The 19796-nt window shown below is 31.8% G+C and overlaps 1 protein-coding gene across 3 annotated transcripts in view; it reads right to left on the minus strand.

Moving 5' to 3' along the window:
- Positions 1–1550: 1550 nt before the first annotated feature.
- LOC114333534 (very low-density lipoprotein receptor-like) overlaps positions 1551–19796 on the minus strand; it is a 368105-nt gene continuing 349859 nt past the window's right edge. For all 3 annotated transcript variants that reach the window (XM_028283417.2, XM_028283416.2, XM_050663351.1), the window contains one exon: positions 1551–10877. In XM_028283417.2, the coding sequence (XP_028139218.1) occupies positions 10833–10877 (45 nt within the window). In that variant the 3' untranslated portion in view covers positions 1551–10832. The remainder of the gene's footprint in view (positions 10878–19796) is intronic.

Below are 19796 nucleotides of genomic sequence, written 5' to 3' on the forward strand. Positions count from 1 at the left end.
ATAAAGATAGAAACTTGACGAGAAATGCTTGGAATGGTGTAAGCCGTGCACTTAACAGTGAATTTGACGAATTATGTGATAAAAACACATTTGGTAAGTAGGTATAGCAAAATTAATTATATGTTACTGATAACAACAGCAATTAAAACTGCTAAGTATATTATAATAAACTTTATTTTACATAGTTGCAATTAACGTTGAGTATAGAGGGTGTTCCATCAATATGCGTGAAATCAAAATATATAAATCGTATCTTTTTGCGTTCATAGGATGGACCCAATGAATTCGGTTCCTCTTATTTCTTTTTCTTCGACGAGAAAGTAACCACAACGCTATAATATTTCGCCCCATATAATATAACTATACCTTTTATTCTACGAAATTATGTTTAGTTTTATAGGGTAAACGACTCGGTGAAGACTGGAGCCGTCACATCTTGTGTGAAATTATCTAAAAACAAGATTTAAAACGAGGGGAACAACATTTAAAAACGAGTGGATGACGGAGGGTCTTTTAAATTCTGTACATGAAAAACATAGATTGTAATGTTGTTCTGAAGCTATTTCCTTGTGGTATTTTTGTAATAAACTATTCTAAATGGGAAATAAGCCACAATTTTACTAAAAAAATGATTTTATTAACGTTTCGACGCCCAAATCGGATGTCGAAACGTTAATAAAATAATTTTTTTAGTTAAATTGTGGTTTATTTCCCATTTAGAATAGTTTATTACTTTATTATAAATATTTTAGTACAACAACGATTATAAAAACAAAAAACAACGATTATAAAAAGACTTTTAATTAAAAACATAAGAAATAATAACTGACAAAATAGAAATTGCAAATGAATTAAATACGCATTAAGTACGTTGGGACAAAAGTATGGACAAAAAATACCCATTTGTAATGATACATCGTAATGATACATATCAGACATCGTATCATGTACCTACCTCAGCCACAAAGTGTAAATAAAAATAATATACCAAACAACGCAGCAAAATATCTTCGTGCGACTCGATTCTTATTGTGTGAAAAGGGCAAGTGCGTCAAAACTATCGCACTAGAAAACCCTCGCACGTTCAAAATTCTTATAATGTGAAACAGCACTTACGATTCGTGAGAAACATTTTGTTTCGTGAAAAAAAAAGATTTGGAAATTTGGTTAAATTAAAAAATTCATATTTTGTTCAATTTGAGTCCAAAAGTTAAACTGTAGCCGTTTTCTTACATTAAATATGCCGCACGTTCTTTGCCAACAATTTTCTTGTACTCGCTTATTCAACATCCTTTTTTATAACGTTTTGGCTTTCCTTTCCTAAGGTAGCTTTACCTCTGTGGATGTGTCAGTCGTCGCCCTGAAAGACTGGTTATTCTGACATTGTAGCCAAACATTGCTTCTGTAGTGATCATTTCCCAAATTAACATGCTCCTGGTCTAACTTGGCCATGACCTCACTGTACTGATGATGGCCAACTAGTATGAAATAGTAGTGGATGCGCTGGGCTGCATGCAGAGGGGATAAAGGAAAATAAAAATAAAAATCAATTGTTTACGTATTCTGTACTTATATTATTACAACTAATATACAAACAAAATAACCAAGATAAATAGGATAAATAATTTAAAAAAAAAACAGTAAAAACGTTACCTATGAATGTAATTATAATTAAAGGAATCACAGAATATTAGAGCTAAAAATATTACTAAAGAGTAACTTTGGATACAGAAGGTGTTGTACGTCTGCCAAAGTTCGATTTATTTATATTTACTAGAACTAAACTGGTATTATAAATTTTATTTATAAACAATACATATAAACAAAACTTTATGTACAAAATACAAAAATATTACAGTTTGAATATTTTCCGGTTCTAAAATTTGACAGACTAAGCAACCATAATGTATCGATAAAATATATATATAATTCATTGACGTTTTGATTTTCATTTCCTAGTAAAATAATGGGATGTGTAAAGTAACGTACATGTTATATTAAAAATTGTACAGAAAATTGCCTACAATAGAATAGGTATATATACAAATAACATTTAAGAAATTTATCAAAAATTCCTTCAAAATTCCGTACAAGCCAGAAAATCACAAAAATATATACATTTGAAAAATTAAAATTTATACTAAAATCACATTAAATGGCATTTACTATTTTAAAGCAACTGCTAGAAATTTCTACCATCTATTATTTTTATTGTTAACAAACTGTTCATTTTATTTTAATTGCAAAATTGTTTATAATAAAGGACAATTGAGAGGAGACAAATGCTTAATCTTCAGGAGAAGATGGAGAAATACTTTATTAACAAAGTAGTTATATAAACATGTTTCAAAAATTCCATAAAACCTTTCACAATCTACGACAACTCAGTTTAATAGTCAACAAATACAGAAGTCAAAAGGACCAAAAAAGCAAAACAAAAAGTAAATCTGAAGTGTATAAAGCAAAACATTTCTACAAATATATTGACCCTCCTCTTATCGTTACATAACTGGTTACCTCCTCTCAAAATGTACAATATTGCTACAAAAAAATTACCAAAAAATATGTAAATCTACAATGTTCCGAAAATGATTTCCATCTTAACTAATGTTGTAAATAAAGTAGAACTTGTTAATATTTCATACAAAATGTTCCAATAATTTTCAACATTTAACATAGCTTTATTCGAAAACCTGATGTTATAATCAATAAAACATATTTCTCTTGCTGCTATTTGTCCCAGGCTTCTGTAGTCTTCTTGATAGGTGTAAATTAGCTGGATATGTGCAATAATGAAGACTGATTTTTTGCAGTAAGAAAGGTAATGTTAAGAGTTGGCAAATTTTAATGCTTGGACAGGGAAAAAACAAATGACAAAGTCCTAGGAAAATACAGGGACAATCGAATTCTGCCAACAGCACCTTCTGAAAATCCTAAACGGATTCTACCAACTACCACCAAAAATACATACATATGTATACCTGAACCTGGGTCCGACCAACGAGAAACCAAGTTGTCACAAAACAAGAAACACATATACAAATAGAAGACGTAGAGAGTATCTATTAAGAGGAATAAAAAAAAAACGAAAAGCATGCAGACCACAAGATATACCAAACGAATTACTAAAACACAGCCAACAAGTATTACGGGAATTACTAGCGTATGTTTTCACCTTATTCTATAAGGACATCGGCATTATCTAACTGCTCCACGAACTACCTGGGCTCATTAATCCCAAGTACCTGCTGCCCCATCGCCGAGAAAGTTAGGGATTAAGTCTTAATGACCGGAAATTCCAAATTTGATTATAGTTGAAAGTAAGAATATAAATATTTTCAGTTATTCACTTCAGTTGCAAGTAATACGGTATAGTGTCTGGTTTTGTCCGTTAGTGTTTAACTTTTAAATGGCGAATCCAACGACTATGTTTAGTCAAAGGGGAGAACTTTTATTAATAATTAATGAATATAAATATTCAAAGGCCCATGTCTCCAAAGATGGAAAAGTTAGATGGCGATGCATCAAAAAACGGTGTCAGCAAAAAGTGTACACAAAGGAAGGTGATGAAAATTACGTTATTCTTGAAAAAGCATCGGTGGAGCATAATTATGCTCCAGATATCCACGTTGACCGGCAAATTTTTAATAATTCTACAAAGAGGAAAGCTGTAGAAGATATATGTGAAAGACCTTTAAAGATTGTCGACAAGGAATTGAGGAAGGAAAATTTCAGCAATTTAACCGCTGACGACGAAAGACATTTCTTGCGTTCAAAGAAATATCTATGCTGCAAGACGAAAATCCACACCATCATTGCCCAATGTTGTTTTGAAGCAATTTCCTTGTGGCATTTTTATAATCAACTATTTATAATGGGAAATAAGCCACAATTATACCAAAAAAAGATTTTATTAACGTTTCGAAACCCAAATCAGGTTTCGTTGTCAAAATACAAAATACTACTTATTATTATAAATACAAAATAAGTAGTATTTTGTATTTTGACAACGAAACCCGATTTGGGCTTCGAAACGTTAATAAAATCATTTTTTGGTATAATTGTGGCTTATTTCCCATTATAAATAGTTGATCATTGCCCAAGTCACAGGAAGAAGTTCTACAAGTGTTAGTGAACTTAAATTTAAAAACAAATACAGGTGAAAATTTTTATTATCTACGAAAAATAATTCCGCAATTTTTAGTTGTTTCACAAAATCTTTACTTTTTGTGTAATGTAGATTCTTTGTATGTAGATGGAACTTTTCAATACTGTTCTAAATATTTTTGTCAGATGTTTACTATACATGGCTACAAAAATGGTTTTTATGTTAATTAAATTTAACTTTCATTTAATTTTCATTAATAACAATATGTACAGATTTTAATTCAAATTTCAAACCGAAGCGAATAATGTCTGATTTTGAAATAGCAATTCAAAATGCAGCCAAGTTAGTGTGGCCTGACATTATTATATTTTGTTGCAAATTTCATTTAACACAAAATTGGTACCGAAAAATTCAAAATTTAGGTTTGTCCTCGGAATATAAAAATCAAACTGTTATTGGAAAATATTTAAAATTGTTTTTCGGCATTCCTTATTTAGATCCAAATGATGTTGGTGACTTTTTTTCTGATGAACTTTTTAATAGTATGCCAGAAGATGACAGAGTTTTGCAATTTTGTGATTACCTAGTTGATAATTATTTAACGGAAGATTCAACATTTCCACCTTACATGTGGGCTTCAAATTCATCATCTCTTACATTTACTACTACAAACGCATGTGGATCATTTCACTCGAAATTTAAAGAACGTTTTTATAAATCACATCCTGATATATTTAAATTTACAGACATTTTGTTAAATTTTCAAGCAGAAGTATATGTGAAAATTAGAACTGCATATAGATTCGAAAAAAATTGATAATACGGCAAAAAGAAAAGTTGATTTTATTGAAAATAGGCTAAATAAATATTACGTTAATCAAAACATTACTAAATTAGACTTCATTAAGTCAGTTTGCAATTATTATGCAGCTAACTTTTAAAATCTAAAATATAGTGTTCACTCTTAATTATTTTAATCACTAATCAGACATTATAATTATGCATTGTTATTGTTTAACTGTAGTTTTTGTTATTGTATATAAGTTAATGTAGATTTATAAATAAACTTTATTCGATTATATTGTTATAGTTTCATTATTTAATCATTTAAAATTTTCGTTCATGCTTTGGGAATTGGGTTCCTTTTTAAATACAATAAAGTAAAATAAAAACTATATATGTTCACAGAAAATATTATCTAAGTACCTAGGTAGCGTGGGGCAGTTCGTAGTCGCTTTTAATCCTACTATAAAACTGAACCCATTAAAATCTAGGTAGTGTGGGGGAGTTCGTAGTCGCCCAAGGACATGGCTTACTACCGGAGTGGATAGAGCACATACCTATTAACAATATCTCGAAAAAAGATAGAAAAAATTGCTTAAACTACAGGGGACTGTGTCTTAAATTTACTCTTAAGACTTGACAGATCCTGTATGAATAACATAACATTCTCTAAAGCAGGTTATTGACAAAAGATTAGACCTCAACCTTTCAATTCTTATATTCTTTATAGATCTGACAAAGGCATACGATAGTGTATCACTTTTAATACTCTGAGTAGCAATGGAAAAACAAAGGAATAAACAAAAAAATATATAAAAGCAGTACCGATTTACAAAAATATGACGGTAAACGTTAAAACTGGAGACAAATTAAATAGAGAATTTCCTATTAGTAAGGGTCTAAGTAAGGCTGCTATAGCACCTACATTTTGCAAAAATAAATCTCGCAAAAGTGACGCATTTGACGTTAAATGTTACATTTTTGTAGTCTTAAGGTATACATAGGAATTATAACAGGGTTCAGTTAACCTCGAGTCAACACAGAGTCTGCAGCGATTCAGCGCCTCACAGGAAAAGTTACATTTGACATGGAACGTAACGTTAGACGTGGAACGTGACACTTAGAATGAAATATGACGTAAAATTACACGTCTTCTTTCCAATCCTACCCCATACAATATGATCCGATGAGCCGTTCGAGAATTGTGGGTGGTTATTGTCAAATTTGGATTTTCTATGGGAGATTTTCGTGGTAAAATTTACCATTTTGGTCTCCGAGTAACCTTGTTTATCTACCAAATTATACAGGGTGTCCCGAAAAGATTGGTAATAAATTATACCAGACATTCTGGAGTCAAAAATAATTCGATTGAACCTAACTTACCTTAGTACAAATGTGCTCATAAAAAAAGTTACAGCCCTTTGAAGTTACAAAATGAAAATCGATTTTTTTTCAATATATCGAAAACTATTAAAGATTTTTTACTGAGAATGGACATGTATCATTCTTATGGCAGGATCATCTTAAAACAAAATTATAGTGAGGTTTGTCCACCCCATAATAATTTTATGGGGGTTTTGATCCCTTAAACCCCCCAAACTTTTGTGTACGTTTCAATTAATTCATTATTGTGGTACCATTAGTTAAACACAACGTTTTTAAAACTTTTTTGCCTCTTAGTATTTTTTCGATAACCGAGTTTTTATCGAGATTCGGCTTGTTTTTAATATATTTACATACAAATTTTATGGGAGTTTTGTTCCTTTAAACCCCCCAAATGTTTGTGTACGTTCCAATTAAACTATTATTGTGGTACCATTAGTTAAACACAGTGTTTTTAAAACTTTTTTGCCTCTTAGTCTTTTTTTGATACACCTTTTATCGAGATGTGGCTTCTTTTTCAAAATATACCTAAAAATGTAAATTTTAAATACATTTTCAGATTATTAACAGGTCTCTATAATCGTACTTAACCATATACACATTTGTGGTCGATTCGATAAATATTCAAAATATCTCGATAAACACTGGCTTATCGAAAAAGTTCTAAGAGGCAAAATGTTTTAAAAACAGTGTGTTTAACTAATGGTGCCACACTAATAATTAAATTGGAACGTACACAAAAGTTTGGGGGGGTTTAAGGGAACAAAACCCCCATAAATTTTTTATGGGGTACACAAATTTCACTTTAATTTTTATTTAAGATGCTGCTGCCATAAGAATGCCACATGTCCATTTTCAATGAAAAATCTCTAAGAGTTTTTGATATATGAAAAAAAAATTGATTTTCATTTTGTAACTTCACAGGGCTGTAACTTTTTTTTGTGTGCACTATTGTATATAGATAAGTGAGGTTCAATCAACCTATTTTTGACCCCATAATCTATGGTATAATTTATGACCAATCTTTTCGGGACACCCTGTATATTGGAACGTAGAAAACATGAAATATTGAAAATAAAAGTAATGTCAAACAACAAAGATGCAAGGCAAATACAAATCGGATAACAAAATACAGTCGGTTGGAGAATAATATACAACAAACAGAGGAGAGCTAACGAAGAATATAACATGTTTAGACAGTACATATTCGGCAGGTTAAAATCAGTCTTTAGAAATTCAATACAACAAAAATACACTAAGCGTCAAAATTAACGCACCACCTTAAAAATGGAACATTTTTGATGTCTTTTATTTCCTAAACCTGTTGTCCGATTAAAGTGATTTTTTTAATATGGTATAGCTTTATTCTTTAAGAATATCGATGTAATAATATTGTTGCCAAACAGATAAGTGTCATTAAATACCTGGTGTAACAATGATAGTGTGTTTTTTCCTCAAAGTTTGGAACACCCTGTGGAATATTCTAGCGTATATAAAATATTGAAATTAAAAACCAACCATAGCCTTAGGCTTTCGTAACATTCTGCTTTTTGATTCATTCACTTATGTTGGATAATAAAAAAGTTAGGTACTTTAACAACTAGCAACGTTCTTCATCAATACAGGGTGTTTCTAAATAAGTGCGACAAACGTTAAGGGGTAATTCTGCATGAAAAAATAATGACGGTTTGCTTTGTAAACATATGCTTCGTTTCCGAGATACAGGATGTTGAATTTTTTCTTACAAACTGACGATTTATTTATTGCTCTAAAACCGGTTGAGATATGCAAATGAAATTGGGTAGGTTTTAAGAGATAGTTATTGCCGATTTTTTGACATAAAATTAAGAATTTTATATTCACCATTGGCGTGTATACAGGTAATATGATCCGTATGCACGCCAATGGTGAATATAAAATTCTTAGTTGTATGCCAAAAAATGCGCAATAACTACCTCTTAAAACCTACTAAATTTCATTTGCATATCTCAACCGGTTTTAGAGCAATAAATAAATCGTCAGACTGTTAGAAAAAATTCAACATCCCGTATCTGGGAAACGAAGCATTTGCGGACATATGTTTATAAAGCAAACGATCATTATTTTTTCCTGCAGAATTACCCTTTGAAGTTTGTCGCACTTATTTAGAAACACCCTGTATTGATGAAGAACGTTGCTAGTTGTTAAAGTACCTAACTTTTTTATTATCCAACATAAGAGAATGAATCAAAAAGCAGAATGTTAAGAAAGCCTAAGGCTACAGTTGAGATTTAATTTTAATATTTTATATCCGCTACAATATTCCACAGGGTGTTCCAAACTTAGAGGAAAAAACACACTATCATTGTTACACCCGGTATTCAAAATGACACTTATCTGTTTGGCAACAATATTATTACACCGACATTCTTGAAGAATAAAGCTATACCATATTAAAAAAATCACTAAAATCGGACATTTTTAAGGTGGTGAGTTAATTTTGACGCTTAGTGTTACTATGAACTACGCTTATGAAATCTGGTCCCCTAAAAAAGCAAGTTAGGAAGCATGAAAGTAACTCAAAAACAGGAAAACAATTAAGTGGATTCGCAATAAGACAAGAGCATACGATGTAGACAATTGGATAGGGCACATAATTAGAGAGTGCAAAAGATAATGATATAAACAAAGCGTAAAACATTGACGAATAAAAAGATCTTAAGAAAGTTATATACAGGAATGGAGTCCTTGAGATTATAAAAAATAATGATATACATATTAGTAAGTATAAGTTATGGAACATCTTGTACTTATATTTGAACAAATCGTGATGAAATTCTTTATATACTGCATTAAACTAAAATTTTGATGTTCACTGTAACCGTTTTGGAACATCTTTAATTGGTATATTCGATTTAAACTAACAATTAGACTAGAAACATATTAAACGTTAAACTTTTTAAAATGTACAATTAGTTAGACACGCACAATCAGAGTGATGCAATTGTGATGTACTTTCTATTCAAAATTGTTAATTTAGTACCATTTGCAATCTTGCAAACTTTTAAATACTTTCGAACAACAATTTTCAGCGGTATTAGAAATGTTCTTCCTTGAGTTTCTTTATCTATTGCATCTACAGTGCGCGCTTAAGTATGAAAACATAAAGATATCTGTGACACCCTGTATGTTATAGTTGTATATGGTTATGTATATTAGATGGACCAGCGATTTAAAATTTTATATTTTCGACGTTGCCAAATGTACAGTTTCTGAGATATACGGATAATATACGTACAATTTTTAAATAGGACCACCCGTATATTTTACAATTTTTTGTTACAGATTTTTATTACCGATGTATCATATATACTGTTAATGGCCAATATTGACCATTAATATGCAGAAATTAGTAAACACATTTTTACTACAACTGTTGATATAACATAAGAGAAAATAAAATGGTATTTGCTAAAGTTTAAAAAAGTCCTGTCTGTATTTGTATGAGTTTTGGTTTCAGCTCGTTAAATCAAGTAGGTTTTATTGTCAGTAGGTACGTAGTGATTGTTTTTGACAATAGGCTTGACAGTGATAAAAATTAGACTAAAATACAATGGTACACATAACAAAGGGGAGCTATCGAATGGCCAGCAAAATCCTCCGAATTAACACCTCTATCTAGATTATTTTTATGGTGTTATTTAAAAAGCAAAGCATATGTAAATAGGCCACATACTATCCAGGAACTGAAAAACAGAATTACAGAAGCGACAGCACTAATTTCTTCAGAAACGATTAGAGAAGTCTTAGATACATTTTCATTCAGAATGGATTTCTGTTTCCAAAGACAATGTGGTCATATTGAACACCACCTTTAATTTTTTTTTCGGTTGCTTTCTGTTTATACAGCAATATTAATTACAAAATAAAAATAGTTTTCAAAATCTCTGCATATTAATGGCCAATATTAGTCATTAACACATTATATGTTGCATCGGCAATGTAACAAAAGATTGTTAAATATACGGATGGTCGCATTTAAAAATACGCATATTAAACCCATATATCAGAAACTGTACTTTTGGCAACGTCGAAAATATAACATTTTAAGTCGCTCGTTCATCTAATATACATAACCAACGTTTTGTTATTATATCATACCGGGTGTTACAGATATCTTTATGATTCCATACTTTACACGCGCCCTGTATATAGGCATACTCTACACTTTGGTGAGTGACAATTAGGGTGTAGTATAATTATTATAATCACAAAAATTAATTCTTCGACTTAAATTCAATGTACATCATAATAAATATACTTTTCAAAACTCCAATTTTTCGCAAGGCCGTCTTTTAATCTAACTTTCAAAAATAAAATTTGAAGAAAATAAATAATAACAGAAGTGTTAACAACGCCTTAAACTTAAAAGGCAACCTTGCAATCATACTTCAATGATGAGTATTCTTTGAGAAATATGTCATTGACTCAGTCTTTGTATAAAACTAGAGGTTTGAAAATGCCTTCGTGGATCTTTGGACAGAAGAAAAAATTGGCCTAAGGGTTTCACTCCGTTTCATTAAACTGGATCAGTTCGATAAATTTTTGTTAGAGGTTCTTGCGCCTGAAAAAAAAAAACAGAACGATTAGTACATCTACATCTAAAATAGTAAAATACAATAAATCAGAAACAAATATTTACAGTCAAGTATATTTAAATGGGAAATAAGCCACAATTTTACCTAAAAATGATTTTATTAACGTTTCGACGCCCAAGTCGGGTGTCGTTGTCAAAATACAAAATAATACTAAATAAATAAAAATGTTGTTGCTTAGTAAAAAATTCTTCTAATAATTTATTTAATCTGACTCATTTATATCGGCAATTCAGACACGTATTATACATTATAAAGTAGACGACTTTAAAATGATATTGCCAATATTGATGAGTTGCGTTCCTGGGACGACTTTACTAAAAGATAGTTCATTCGATTACATGAAATCAATCCCAACTCAAGAATATCCGCCACAAAAAATCATAGCATGTAATCTGTCTTTAAAAAGACAACCAAATGCAACGGTGGCACTGAAATTCTCGCGTTAGAGATTCCATAGTAAATCACGAGGGAAAACCAGGAAAAACCTCGTGATACTATTAGTATTATTTTGTATTTTGACAACGACACCCGACTTGGGCGTCGAAACGTTAATAAAATCATTTTTAGGTAAAATTGTGGCTTATTTCCCATTTAAATATACTTGATTATAAAAATGCCACAAGAAAATAGCTTCAGAACAACATTAAATATTTACAGATTATTAACATTTTGGGATTTTTTGAAAGAATAAACCGAGAAAATTAAACATTCAATACACCCCATCTGATGAGTCACATACACGACTACATTTATATTTTTAAAATAATTACTCACCAAATTTTAATATCATGATGCATGAAACAAAACGAATCATAAATTTTTCGCTATGTTACTACAGTATATAAAGGTAATAAAAATACTTAATATAAATCAAAATATTTTCTATTCCTAAATTTAAAATAAATTATATGCGTATTTATCAAACAATAAATTTATATACATAGTTGGCACACATTGTAAAAGAAAATATAGTAAATACTGTTAAAAATTATTTCTTGTCGTTTCTCCAAAATTAAAACGCATAAAAATAAAAATATTTGCACCAAATGAGACGACGGTGCAACGAGATTATTCTAAGATACTGTAAATATATGACACTTAATACTGATAATCTACGGTGTACAGGGAAAATTATACCTGCCTTTTGCTCATGCAATTTCTAGAAAGATTTCGTGTACTTTTACTTCGATTTCCTAGCAACTTTCCTCAAACCTTTCGGACCATGTATCATAAATAGACACAGAAAGCTAACACACCGTGTATTCATGTCCTAAAGGAAATATACAGTAACTGTCAAGCTACTAGTCACACGGATACATTGAGCTAATACGGCCCTGGGCCCTCCCATTTGTGTTGAAACGCCAGTTGTAAATGTGACCGACGGCTGACGGTGACCTGTGAGAACGGGCCGGATTGGCCCAATGCCTCAAATGAATTTTTTATTCATTTTCTTTAAGTTATCGCACAGAAGCTATCTGCTCCTTAAAAAACTCAGCCGTAGATAATATAATCGTTGACACAGTTGATGATATCACACACTAGAAGAGCAAGACTTGTATGGGCAGGATTTGAAAAAACTCAGTAGTATATTTACGAACAACAAAATACGCCAATACTTGATGAGCAAATTGTTCAACCAGGGCATCCCTCCTATCATGGCATATGAATGCCAAACCTGAACCCTAACCAAGGCAAATAGAAAGAGGAACGACTGCTAGAAAAACAGACCAACGTTGGAAGGCCATAGACAATGTCGGTAGAGGCCTATGTCCAAAAATGAACGATAGAAGGCCAATAAGAAGAACACAATTATTATTCTGGCAGTTCACTTCTGGTACCTCTAGACTCCCTAACGGATCTATGGGTCCAGCTTATGTCTACCCATCCCTCCCAAGTCTCTGGACCAGTTAAGTTGTGTATTAATCTTCACAGATAGGTATTGTTTCTCTTTGTATTTTCTGTTCGTATGAGCATATAATTGAATAATTAATATTTTGAAGGATGGTTCGAATTTGCATCGTAGCTGCGGTATTAGATATAGCTCAAGATCTTTATACATTTTTTTGGCCTCCTAAATGCAACTCCTTTGTTTTCTGAATGTTCATTTATACTTATCTAGGCCATCTAACTTCAGTAAACCCCAGAATGTTGATTCCGTTCTTTTCATTTCTTGACAAAACGCAAGAAAGAGGTAGTAGTTTATCTCAAATGACCTTAAATGAAAGAAAAGCACAGGACAAACGAAATTAGAAATCTTGATACAAATAAACTTACGTGCATAGAAATCGGCCCACTTAAAAATTTGGTCATTTTTGATGTCTCATATTTCCTAAACCTGGTGGTCGATTTAAGTGATTTTTTGAACATGTTATAGCCTGATACCTTAGCAATACCACTGTAATAGTATTGTTACTAAACAGATAAATTTTCATTGTATACGTGGTGTATACATTGTATACACCCTGTGGAATATTCTGGCATTTATAAAATACTGAAATTAAAACCCAACTATAGCCTTAGGTTTTCTTAACATCCTGTTTTTTGATTCATTTGTTTATGTTGGATAATAAAAAAGTTAGGTACTTTAACAACTAGACATGTTCTTCATCAATACACGGTGTGTCTAAATAAGTGTGACAAACTTTAAGGGGTAATTCTGCATAAAAAAATAATGACAGTTGGCTTTATAAACGTATGTCCGCAAATGTTTTGTTTCCGAGATACGGGATGTTGAATTTTTTCTTACAAACTGACGATTTATTTTATTGCTTTAAAACAAGTTGAGATATGCCAATAAAATTTTGTGGGTTTTAAGGCGTAGTTATTGCAATTTTTTTGATATACAATTAAGAATTTAATATTCACCATTAGCGCGCATGCGTGTAATATGACCGATCATATTACCCGTATGCACGCTAATGGTGAATATAAAATTCTTAATTTTGTGTAAAAGAATCCGCGATAACTATCTCTTAAAACCTACCAAATTTCATTTGCAAATCGCAACTGGTTTTAAAGCAATAAATAAATCGTCAGTTTGTAAGAAAAAATTCAACATCCCGTATCTCTGAAACGAAAAATTTGCGGACATAAGCTTGTAAAGCTAACTGTCATTATTTTTTCATGCAGATTTACCCCTTAAAGTTTGTCGCACTTATTTAGTAACACCGTGTATTGATGAAGGACATATCTAGTTGTTAAAGTACCTAACTTTCTTATTATCCAATATAAACGAATGAATAAAAAAACAGAATGTTAAGAAAACCTAAGGCTATAGTCGGCTTTTAATTTTAGTATTTTATAAATGCTAGAATGTTCCACAGGGTGATGCGAACTTTGAGAAAAAAACACAGTTTGATTGATACACCCGGTATACAAAGAAAATTTACCTGTTTAGCAACAAGATTATAACAGTGGTATTGTTAAAAAATCAGGCTATAAAATGTTCAAAAAATTATTTAAATCGGCCAACAGGTTTAGGAAATATGAAACATCAAAAATGATCAAGTTTTAAGTGGGCCGATTTCTGTGCACGTAAGTTTAGATAGATAACCGCAGATATCTTTACAAAAAAATGTAGTATATAAACTCTTTGTGCACAAATATACCAAAAGTTTGGAAAGATATCGACATAGGAATATCCTATGTAAAAAAGATAACCAGAGCAAGACGCATAGCCAGATATAACTTTTCCAAATCCACCGCAATAATGAGCTCACACATTAATCACCTAAACATTTGGCACAGCTTTATTACCTTATAAATTGGTTACAAAAATATGAATGCAATCCAATATTAAGCTAAATACTGATGGACAGGAGTACATTTGTATAATTTACCAGATACAGTAAAAATGTAATATCTAAAGTTTTTACATTATGTCAAATTAATACTAAAATCCTTATTTGAAATGTTTAATGTTCAGTACACATACTCTAACGTTTTAGTCAAATTAGTATAATCTATAACAAATTTGTTAACCTAGACATACCTAGTTTCTTCGTACAGCTGCAAGACAGCTAAGAGTCTCAGATTAATTTTACATTTTATACGGAAATTTAATAATTATTTTCTTTGAACGTATTTTTAATTTATGTACGATTTCAAGGTAATGGTTAGTAGAAATACAAAGTGACTACCAGAGCTGAAAAGAGGTCAAACGACAAATAAATGACAGTTGGATAATCAGACATTTACCAAAATGAATAAATTATGGGTGCTAGTGGACGAACAAGTACAAGTGGGCAGAAATATCTGAAATTTCAAAGCCCGGACCCATCGAAAATTTTGGTTACGCGACGTTGCCAGATCAATCGGGTTTCAAAGGCTTTTCGGTTTTTTATTTGTTACCTGTTTCACAGTCAAATTTAACGAGGACTGCGTTCTCTAATGCAATCTTCTGTATTGTTGCGACTTCAGCCATTGATTATTTACTTATTCAGAAGCTAGCGTCCAAAATTCCTTTTTTTTTATCATACTATTCAATCTTCTATCCCCCTTAACAGCAATCTCTGAGCTGTTACCCTTAACAGCAATCAAGTCTTCAGTCATCATTCTTTTTTTATCATACTATCCAATCTTCTAACCCCCTTAACAGCAGTCTCTGAGCTGTTACCCTTAACAGCAATCAAGTCTTCAGTCATTTTCAGTACTTACTTCACTTACTACAACCGAAAATTATTCGTTGTGGTACTTCTTTGACAATGCAATTGTTATTTATTAGTAGTATGACGTCACGTCTGGTAACTACGTTGTATCTATTAGATTTAATTCTGCTTGACTTTTAATTCAGGGATCATAATTACTTTTCAATTGTTACAATGTCAAATTCAAAGACATTTGAGATTTGTCTTTGGATGAACTAAAAATATACACAATAAGAAAAAATCTGTCTTCTTTACTTGTACTTCTTGGATTTTTGCCAATTAAAGACTGTTATATAAATATTTGGTAATTATATAATAGAAGGGTACGCTTTAAATATGGAAATTTTTGTTGGAGAAAGTAGGTATATTATAAAAAGCTTAAATTGAAAGGCTTTTTGAATTCAAACCAGTAAAGAGACAAACAGATTTAACACACCCTAGTGCAGAGCATGTTTCTAGCGAATAAGAATGGTTAATGAAAGTTAAAGCTGGGGCTGGGAATGAAATGACGAAATTTCTGTCACACAGTGTTGCCAGGATATTTTGAAAATAAATTGCTTAAATTTGTACTTATAAAAATATGGCGAATATGTTATCGGCGAATAAGAATTACGATTAACGATGAAACGTAATTACTGTCACATAGTGTTGTCACGTTTAAGAAAAAATTAGAAAGAAATGTAACATATTTCTAACATAACTTAACCAAACTATACGAAATACAAAGATACACACAACGCAAAAGTGTACGGATATTTTAATAATTTGACAATACCAATGACAGAAATTTCATGACCATATAAATTTGCTTGTACTATAATTGTTGATACAGACACTCACTTCTTATCAAAAAAAAAATGTAAAACTGATAGCAATACGTGTTTTAGAATGTTTTTTTATAAGGGACAAAAAAATCGACATTTTTATGTTTTGTTTATTTTTAATTTTAGTCACTTTATACCATTCTTGCTTAATAGGTGAGTTAAAGATATTGTCTTTTTACCATGCAACGACAACATTCAATGTTGGACGAGATGAATAGAGCCGTGGGCCTCCTTCAAGCTGGTATGCGACAAACTCAAGTTGCTGACCAGCTGGGTGTCTCCCAAAGCGTCGTAAGTCGTTTGTGGCGTCGGTTTAGAGACACTGGGAGTCCAGCCGAGCAACATCCAGGACGTGGTCGCTCTACAACCGTCGCTCAAGACCGATATTTAATTTTAAATGCCAGAAGGCAGCCAACAATCACAGCACCCGAGCTGGTTAATGAATTACAGCTTGCACATAATGTAACAATTAGCCGCAGTACTGTGAGGAATCGTCTCCATGAAGCCAATCTTCGTAGTCGGCGACCACTGAGATGTCCACCTCTATCTAGAGGCAATCGCGCTGCAAGATTAACCTGGTGCCAAGAGTTTCAGAATTGGACTGACAATGACTGGGTCACAGTTTTGTTTAGTGACGAGTCTAGATTTCATCCAGATTCTCGTCGGACAAGAGTTTGGAGACGACACGGAAATGGAGAAAGATTACGACATCTTCAAGAAGTGTATGCATACAGAGGTGGTACATTAATGGTATGTGGCGGAATCATGATTGACGGAAGAACTGACCTCATTTTCTTACGTGGCTTTCTCAGAAGTCAGCAATATTTGGACACTATTCTTGACCCTGTTGTGGGCCCGTTTGCTGCTGCTGTTGGAGAAAATTTTTTACTTTATGCATGATAACACTCGACCACATGTTGCGCATATTGTAACAAACTGGTTGGATACCGAGTAACGAGGGTATGGATGTATTGCCGTGGCCAGCACAATCACCGGACTTGAATCCCATTGAGCATGTATAAGACATGCTTCAACGAAGAACTACTCCACATATGGGCAATATCTACAATGAGTTTCAATTAAAAGAGCTTCTGAGAGAACAATGGACACAACTACCTCAAGCAGACATTAACAAAGTGATTCGGAGCATGAACAGTAGATGTAGAGCTGTGATAAACCAACGTGGTGGCCATACTTTATTTTAAGTTTATAGTTCGTATTTCTGACATTTTATGGTGGTATGTGAAACATGGGTGATTTGCAATATATTTTTTTTGCTCCAATTTTCTGTTTTTTTTTGCAATTTATGGGTTTTGACATATTAAACAACAATTTAAACTACAAATTTTGTATTACTTTTTTTAAGTTGATTAAAGATAAACAAAATACGTCTATTTATAAAAATATCCCTAGACTTCTGCGTTGTGTGTACCTATATATGTAGCTGGAAAAGAAATCGAGCAAGTCAGACAGTTTAACTAATTGGGTTATCTGCTAAACGATAGTTAAAACTCTGAGACTGAAATAAAGAGGAGAGTAGAACAAGCCCGAAAGGCCTGATCCATTAACAAACTTGAAGTTTTTGTAATGTCACAACGTGGAATGAAGTACCTAAACACTTCTGTTGTATGTAGGCATATATGAATTTATTAAAAAATCCTTAAAATTTATTCACGAAGGAGTGAAAATACAAAACGTTTTAGGTCAGACTGACCATCATCAGTGTAAACCTGGAAATAAGTAAACCACTAAGATTAAACAGCAAAAGGGTGAAATTTTGCCAGTTGAAAAAATTTTAAGAAAATGTGGTTACTTACGTCCAGTGTACAAGTAATTGTAACTAGCCACTTCAATAGGTATAAAAACCTCTAAAATACATTATTGTTCAATTCTATATTAAAAAGTGGTCGACATTAAGTCGATGTCTTAAGATTTAAAGATCACATGTCAATGTATTTCATCCTTGCTCGAAAATTGCACAAGGTAAATACTTGTGTTCAGGTGAGAGGTTACGAACCAACTGATTAGACAGTTTGGTGCCAGAAATGTATGACAAGATGTCAAAGGAAGTTAGGTGGATTTTTCATCTGTCAACCGAAAAATGTAAAATGAAAAATGAAAATGAAAAATGAAAAATGTTTTTGTAATGTGATGGCTCCGCCGAATGCTTAGAATATCAAGGAAGGACCGAGTCAGAAATGAGGAAGCATTATGAAGAGCAGGTCTCCAGGATAGGCAACTTTTCGATTATGTACAAAGTAATAAGACTATATTTATGGCACGTATTACTAGGAGAACGAGAATACTTAGTTTTCAGTAATTAATACTAGAAGGAAAGATAGCGGGTAAGAGAGGTTTAGATCATGGCTGAACAATATTCGCCAGTGGATAGTTATGAAATGCTTCGTAATCCTGCTAAAAATAGAATAATCCTGACTATCTAACATCTCACCTGACAGGAAAATGTACGGTACCTTAAGAAGAACAGGAAGCAGAAACCATTTATGTACATTTCAGGTTCTCAGAGCTCGTTCCCTTATGCCTTATACTATACTAGTACCAAATACTGTATGTATATTTATTCTCCATATTATTCTAAACTACATCATATTGGAACGTTGTCCATGTTTTAAAAAATATTATTGTTTCTATATAACGTAACAATTAAAAAATAATTTCTCAATTATTAATATGACAGTTAAATTTGGTAATATTAAAAATTTCTCAGACAAATTTCGCTTAATAGAAATCAGAAGTATGAGCATAAAAACTTCACGAGGATAAATCAGCACAGCATCCATTTTTTGTCTAAAGACACAATAACTTAACTTCTATGAGAGTACTTTTTTCTAATAATAGTTTTAAAGGTGCAGTATCTAAACAGTTCAGAAAGAGAGGAACTTTCTTTTACGAAGATTTAATTTTCTTCTTCCATAATCTATTTTAAATAGGGACTTTTTCTAGAGCAATGCTAAATATAATACACACAGTTGCAAAATTAACGGAGCACCTTAAAAATGGGACAGGTTAGATATCTCGAATTTCCTAAACCTGTTGTCTGATTTGAGTGATTTTTTTAGTATGTTATAGCCTTATTATTTAAGTAAAATCGATACATATAATAATATTGTTGCTAGACAGGTAAATGTCATTTTATACCGGGAGTAACAATCACACTGTGTTTTTTCCTTAAAGTTCGGAACACCCAGTGGAATATTGTAGCATATATAAAATATTAAAATAAAAATTCTATTGTAACCTTAGGCTTTCTTAACATTTTGTTTTTCAATTCATTCGCTTATGTTCGATAATAAAATAGATATGTACTTTTATACTAGAAATGAGGTATGCTATTTGGTCTTGATCAATATCATTCCAAATCTCGAGAGCTACTGTTTCTACCTCTTGTAAGGTT

The sequence above is a fragment of the Diabrotica virgifera genome, chromosome 10, assembly GCF_917563875.1.
Source record: "Diabrotica virgifera virgifera chromosome 10, PGI_DIABVI_V3a".
Classification (NCBI taxonomy): domain Eukaryota; kingdom Metazoa; phylum Arthropoda; class Insecta; order Coleoptera; family Chrysomelidae; genus Diabrotica; species Diabrotica virgifera.